This window comes from Amphibalanus amphitrite, unplaced genomic scaffold, assembly GCF_019059575.1.
Source record: "Amphibalanus amphitrite isolate SeventyFive unplaced genomic scaffold, NRLGWU_Aamphi_draft 001661F_arrow, whole genome shotgun sequence".
Lineage (NCBI taxonomy): Eukaryota > Metazoa > Arthropoda > Thecostraca > Balanomorpha > Balanidae > Amphibalanus > Amphibalanus amphitrite.
In genome coordinates this window covers 124,945-132,430 of record NW_024883154.1, presented here as the reverse complement: position 1 = coordinate 132,430, position 7,486 = coordinate 124,945, and the positions used below count along the sequence as shown (strand labels likewise).

The 7,486-nt window shown below is 54.3% G+C and overlaps 1 protein-coding gene across 1 annotated transcript; it reads left to right on the top strand.

The window, feature by feature from the left end:
* The first annotated feature begins 5,628 nt into the window (after positions 1-5,628).
* Positions 5,629-7,189, top strand: LOC122374487 (tudor domain-containing 6-like). Its single transcript, XM_043353287.1, has 4 exons — positions 5,629-5,694; positions 5,947-6,263; positions 6,588-6,746; positions 7,063-7,189. Exons 1-4 carry the CDS (start codon positions 5,655-5,657, stop codon positions 7,147-7,149), a joined length of 603 nt encoding a protein of 200 aa, XP_043209222.1. The 5' UTR covers positions 5,629-5,654; the 3' UTR covers positions 7,150-7,189.
* Positions 7,190-7,486: the final 297 nt, after the last annotated feature.

Below are 7,486 nucleotides of genomic sequence, written 5' to 3'. Positions count from 1 at the left end.
GGAGAGGAGAGAGAGAGAGAGAAGAGAGAGAAGAGAGAGAGGTGAGAGCAACAGGGGGAGTTAGAGGTCTTACGGAGGATATGATAAATATGCTTACCACACATTCCGATTCTGCCGTGAAGGACAAGACCACTTATCGGGGTGATTGCATTTATACGTTTGTACTCACGATTTTTTTGAGAGAGGGATTGAAGAACCCTTCATTGGGATCGACATTTATCGTGAGTGTGATCTTTGAGCGATGTCACTGTCATTCGAGAGTGGCGCTTACACCTCAGAGTGTTGCAAAAGCGCCGACAGGAGGTGTGACTTATCGGTGGGGACGTTGTCTATATACTCTGGGTGGGACCACCCCGGCCTATCAGCCTTAAGTGGTGGTTGTTTGAAGCCTCATTGCCACCCCCTCTCTATCCTGCCCCCCCAGACACACCCTGAAACCCTTGCGAGCCTCTTATCGGTGTGTGGCACCAATTATCAATCACACACCATGACAGTACAGAATATATTCCGTCACTACGGTATCCACTTTTCTACCACGTACGTCGTACCCCACTCAGCAGTGCTTGTCAGTTTTCGCTGTATTATTGCATTGCGTCGTCGCTATGGTAACCGTGATGTCATGGTGCCCGCTTGTCGATGATATTTATTCGTCGCAGCTCACGATGCCGTGCTGCCATTCCATTAATGTACCCCTCTCCCCCCTTTCAGGCGTACTGCCGCACCAGCCATCCGGGCCGGTACCGCTCCTGAGCCGGGCGCGTCTGTCTGGGAGCCTCGGCCTCACGTGACGGACAGTTCCTCGCGGCGTCCTCACACAGTCGACGGCGGATGGTCAAGGTAGGAATTTGGGATCGGGTAGAATCACGGATGCTTTATACACAATTTGGGTGTCGTGTATTTGTTTATGTAGTGAAAGCAGATAACTGTCGCATTGACCAGTGATGAGTCTGTAAGATGCGTAGCGGGCCTCGGCGTCGAGCATGGTCAATTGGAATTTTATTGGAACGTTTTCTGACAGTGAACCGTGCTCTGTTTGTGCTGGCACTTACACTGCTCCACAATGTACACCGTTGACAGAGGCAAGCCTGTGCTCTTGTTGCTGGCTTATGTGTTATCTGTTGTTCGTGAGATATGCTATCAACGTCAAGTGGGCACGCTGATCGGAAATTGTCGTTGATACCGCCGGGCCTGTCCCTGATACATCGTCCCCCTACTTTATGAATCTATCAATGCTTATGAATGTTCCATACACAATGAATAAAGCTACCCTCCTCTCGGCTCCGTTTTTTTTTTTTCAGGTATACTGGCCGATTCGGTCCACGATGGACGAAGGCGGTGGGTGAGCTGTGCCATGCCTCGCCAGTTTGTCGGCCGTGGATACAGGCGAGACGCGTGTCGCTGGCCGGTCTGGAGGGCTCACCGCCGCGCCGGCGGCCGCGCAGTGTTGGAGGGAGCTGACGGACGGCAACTTCTGACCTGCAAATACCGCGGCAAGGACAGCCGGTGAGAAACGGGGGAGAGAGGGGGTGAGGAGAGAGTGACGGGGATGAGGAGGGGATGTGCGCTTTAGAGGAAGAGGAGGGGATGAGAAAATAGCGTGCGGTTCAGGCGTTTGCCAGCGTTGAGTTGATGGTGGTTTTTGACGGGAAAATGTGTGCAGGATGAGAGTCTGATAGCGGGAACTACCACTACCGCACGACCACGAGGAGGGAAACGGGAGATGAATCGCGTCGTTTCAGACAAGCGCTTTGTAGAGGCTGGGTTTCCTGTGAGATACTGACATTTAGAGTCAGTAAATGTACTGCATCGTCGTCATGTGGAAAATATTCTAGCCATGCTCTATCCTATCAGCTGTCACTGCTTTGACGTAATGGTGACGCTAATCCGAACTGTATAGGCCATCCAGAAGGTTCATATTAACACTCGCCACCTCTGTGCATTTCAGAACCAAGTGGACCTGTTCGACCGAGACCAGAGTATCTGGAGATGCTGCGCAGCGGGGTGCGTACTCGGCGGCGGCCCGGCGCGCGGCGGTGCGCCCACCTCGGTACCGGTGGCGGCCGGCGCCGGGGCGCTGCGGTACCGTCCCGGCGTCTCCCCAGCCGCCGCCGGCGCCGCCGCTCCGTCCGGGCCGCCGCTGGTGCCCGGCAGCGTCACTGAGGTGCTGGTCGTGGAGGTCGGAGCCGTCAATAACCTACGTGCGGCTGGCGGCGTCCGCCGGCCAGCTGCAGCAGCTGCTCTCACAGCTGAGCGAGACGCTGTCGGTGAGCGGTCAGCAGCTGCCGGCATCTAAATCCGAGTGGGCAAAACTCTGCGCCGTGCTGAAGGTAGGTGAATGGACATGGAAAGTGGAGGCGCTGTGTTTGATCGATCCTCGTAAAATCGCTCTTATCGTCCTTTGATGATGTATCTTCGATGTAAATCTTGAAGTAGGTACTTTTTGTACATAAGTCGACGACCGACGTATATGCATACGAGATAATTCTCATAGATTAATCAAGCAAATGTGTGTGCTCCGTGAAAGGATTTTCTCTCATTTCTCAGTCCGTAGAAATTATCATGTGTAGCGTTCCGCATGTGACACCGTTTCTTGCCAATCCGCTCGCTCCCTGCTGATTCTCACTCCGTCCATCCGCCAGGACGGGTCGTACCAGCGTGCCAAGGTGGTGAGCCTGGGCCGCCGGGACATCAAGGTGCAGTACATCGACATCGGCTCGTCGGAGCTGGTGCCGCTTCAGTCTGTACTGGCGTGGAGCAGAGGTTCGCCACCCTGCGCCCCAGGTCAGTTATACGAGGCGCTTGGAGGATTTGACGGGTCATGAGATGTCTCAAAAGCTGATTACAGAATAGTCAGGAGATTGCGGTGGTCATGTTTCTCCCGGAACTTTGCAATGACGATATTGCAATATGTCATTTTTAGCCATTTTTGTTGAAGATTTGTTGAATTTTTTGGTAGAATTATAATTCGACGAAGGTAATGTTGCTATGCCCCCCCCCCCCGCCATATCCGCTGACCGTCTCCACCCTCCCTGCACCGCAGGCGTTCCACTGCTGTCTGGAGGGTCTGGAGAGCACGCACGCGCTCGGCCGAGCACGTGCGCTTCCTGCAGTCGGTGACGGCCGGCGGCCGCTGCTCTGTACCGTCGTACAGCAGACGGACCGGCGCGTCGTGCGGCTGACCGACCCCCGCCGACGGCCGCCGCTCGACATCAACGCGGCCGTGCGCGAGGCGGTGGCGGCGGCCAGCCAGGAGCCCGTCCAGGGTCAGCTGATCCGCGCACCGCCGGCCGTCAGCGTGGCCAAACGCCGGTGGGTGACGCGATATCGCGCAGAGATTATTCGGGTCTAGTTACACTGGCTTTTTATGTAGTATTCTGTGTTTTTGAAGACGTGTTTTTTTTCTTACCTGGGCTGTTTGGTTTTCTTTGGTCCGTTATTTATTGATTTCGTATTTATTTTTTATTCTGACACTGGCTTATGAATAAGTCTTGGACGAAGCGGGGTTTCGTGACAGACGTGGGACTTGTGATGTTTACTAAAGACGCTATTGACGATTTGTTATCACTGCTTTACCTTACTATCACCGAACTCAGCGGACAGCTTTGTTAGACTAGTGCTAAGCCCCATCACTCATCCCAACACTGATTGTGAAGATACTGATGGTTTTATGATATGAACGTGTCTTTCATACAAGCAAGCAGTCCACCGATAATATGGCATGTCCGGGGACGCATCTGAAATGCTAGTGATAATTCAACGCATCTCCCGACCGACCTGACGGAATTGCTGAGTGCGTACGTCCCTTTACACGTATGCTGTGAATTTTTACCACGACACTCTCCTTATATGACTTCTCCCCGCTGGGCGCTGACCTTTGCGGGCTGCGGCTCCCCTGTATCTCAGGTGGAGGTGGGCCGCGCGGAGCAGCTGGTCGCATGTCGAGTCGCCGTCCAGCTGGTTCGGCCAGCTGGCCAAGCTGGACGCCGACTCGCTGGCGGCCATGGAGGAGGCCATGCAGACCCGCTACTCGGCGGGCGGCAACCAGCCGCTGAGCAGCGCGCCCATCGGAACCTACTGCGCCGCCTTCTCCTCGGTGCACGAGGCCGTGTTCCGCGCCAAGGTGGGAATGGCAGAGTTTGGGATATAAATAGGAACGAAGAAAGTAATTGCGTAATGCATGAAGGATGGGATTTGGAAGGTTTTGGTAGTTAGCGAAATGCGCGAAAAGTGTCCGTCGATGCCTGGCTTAGGTCTGCATGGTTGTTTGAAGGTTAATGGTGTGCAGCAAGCCCACATAACAATCTGAGCTCTTGTTCTTGGGGCCGAGTTTTCCGATGCGTTTGTCAGATACCAAGAGAGCAGGAATTCGTGTGAAGCGAGAGTGGCATTCCTTCCCTCGCACACGCCGATAACATAACACGGGAGGGAGGGCTGCGGGTCTGCTCGCATGTCTCCCGAAATAGCCCGGTCGTTAGCAGAGGGACCGGCCGGGCCGCCGAACTGACAACTGTGGGGTGTCAGTATCGGCGGCTGCCCCTCAGTGTACTCTCGTCGCTCTGGTATAACGGAGCCTCCTCAGGACGTGCAGTCTAGTACGGACTAGAATACAGCGACTGTGCAGTGAGAGATGATGCACCTCTGTTGTTACGTGTGTTTCACGTCTCTGTGTGTTTTCCAGGTAATCGGCCGCCAGGGTACTCAGGTGACTGTGTTTTTCATCGACTACGGCGATAGAGAGGAGACGAGCGTGTCCAACGTGTTCCCGCTGGCGGCAGAATTCACACAGCTGCCGCAACTCGGTAAGCGTGGGTTGACCATACGCTGCAGACAGCTTCCAGCAACCTACCCGGAGTACCTGTGACTCGTCATTTTCACTTGCCACGTCTTGGTGATTGTATCACCCACATACACTTCAGTACTTCGTTGTCTAGCAGATGACAATGTCTCTATGGTGATGGACTAAACAAAACGAGGGTATTAAAGTAGCCAAATTATTCCAAAATTTCCTTACCAAAACCAGAAGATTCTACTAACACGAGCATTTTCAGCGGCGGAGGGCGGGCTGCATGGTTCGTGGTTTGCCGACTGGGGGCAGTCAGCGTAACTACCGAGTGGCGGGTGTGGCGCGACACGGCGGTGGTTTGATTGCTTTTAATGTTTTGTTTGTTCTGTTCTTCCATTGTTCACGTTACGTTACAGTTTCTCAGAGAGGTGCTTTAATTTAAGAATTTTATTCTTTTGCACCGATCTAATTTATATATTTGTTCTTGTCTGTTTTGTTCGGAATGTCAAAATATATATGTCTATGTCTATGTCTATGTCTATGTCTATGTCTTACGCAGCGTTCCAATAAATTCCCAGGACCCAGGATGTATTCAGAGTTTGTCTTCCCTGTCTTTCACGCTGTCTTTTCACAGCTATAACTGGTTCCCTGTCATTCAGTCTGGATGCCCCCTTTTCCAGACCGTATTAATTGACCCCATTCTTCCTCCACCCAGGTATCTCGTGCTATCTGCAGGGCGCCGGCGCCGTGTCTGCTGACGCGTTCCGCGCCGCCGTGCTCAATCAGACTGTGGACGTGGTGCTGCGCGCGTGCCGGCCCGGGACTGAGGTGTACGAGGTGGCTCTCCTCCAGCCCCACCAACCGACCCATCATGGAGAAACTGGTGCCGGCCGGCCTCCGCGAGGTGCCCGGTGAGTTATGGGGTGTGTGGAGGATGGACGGGGAGCGAGGCTCACCGGGCGTATTCGATAACAGCAGCATCGTCCAAGGCAATGAAAAAGTGTGACAGTTAAAACAATCTTGCGATTCGTAGGTAGAGATAAAGGGTTTCTCACCTCCGATTCGGGCCTCTTGATAACTTTTGTTGTAAAATCTGGTCGATTATTTAGAAGGATCACATCTCCATAAATATGATCTGTACGTCACTGGCTCGCCTCCCGCAGAGAGCGGCACGCCGCCGTCGTCCTCCCGTCCTGCGGGCGTCGGCTCGGTGTCCGGCCCGCCGCAGCTGCCGCAGCAGCAGCTGCCCGTCGGCGTCTACAAGGAGGTCGAGGTGGTACACGTCGTCACGCCGGCCGAGTTCTACGTCCAGATGAAGGAGCAGTTCCCCGCCGTGGACGCCATTCAGGAGCAGGTGGCGGCGTACGCGAGCCAGCCGCCGCCGACCGCGCCGCCGGCCGTCGGACAGACGGTGGCCGCTCTCTACCCGGACGACGGAGTGTGGTACCGCGGGCGGGTGCTGGAGGCCGCCGCCGGGAAGGTGAGGAGGGAGGACGGGACTTGGGGGAGTAGGGTTGAAACTTGAATAGAGTTGATAGAATAAATGATTGACTTCCTTTGACTAGATGGATTGGTGAAGTGGACTGACGACATCAAGCTATAACCGCGGTGATAGGTCTCTGAGCGTAATATATAGGGTATCGGGTCTAGCGGGCTGAATTGCTTACATGGTAGTAAGATTTTCTGTTCTTCCTAACGTGTGCTGTCATGGTATCTAGTCAACCCTTCTATCCTTTATTCAACCTAGAAACTGTTCAGGACTCACCACTAACTTCCCCATCTCACCGCCCTTTGTTAACTTCAGGTGACGGTGTTTTTCGTCGACTACGGCGACACACGCTCGGTGTCTCTGGCTGAGGTGCGCCCGCTGCGACCGGAGCACGCGGCGCTAGCCGGCCAGGCGATCCGCTGCTGTTCCTCAGACGTGGGACGCTCCGGGCGAACCAACTGGTCCGAACAGGAGGTAGGTGAACAGCGGGGGCGCAGTGATCGGCTGCGTCTGGTGCTGGATAAACTGTGGATGTCAGTTATCAATGGTCAGCGGTCACCTTAAAAGCTTGAAAGAAGGTTAGCGAGGGTTATAAGTTACGGAACGATAAATACTTATTAAAATAACCATGACATGTCAGAACAGAGGACTCGAGTTGCCTGAATTGAATATGCGAGATGAGTAACGATGGCAAGGGACGTCTTCCGTCTGACGGAGCGGCGCCTTTTCTTCCATTTGTGACAGTCCCTGTTCCGTTATAAGTGAAGCCACGGCGCGTTCCTGTCCTCAGATTGAGAGTTTCCGCGCGGCGGTGATGGAGGTGCCGTACCTGGCTCGCTCCGACGAGCTGCGGGCCGGCACGCCATCGTCACTTTAGCCAAGGCTGAGCTGCTGGAGCCGGTGCTGGGCCAGCCGGGGCCAGCGCCGCGCCGCCCGTAACACGACAGACGAGCGGAGACTACACCAAGAAACTACCCCGCGCGCCGACCTGGTGAGAGAGGCCGACAGCCAGAAAATGGTGTGGGGCGCATGAATGCTGTGAATGAGTACTGAATGCTATCATCGTTCAGATTTTGAAATTGTACTCGTGGTAGCTCGGTATGCTTCAAATGCGTTCGTCTATGCTGCCCGTGTAAAGGTAGCGTTGTTACTCATCTCGTTTGAACTCGACGCGACATATTTACACCATAGCATGATCCCCTGATCGTTTCTCT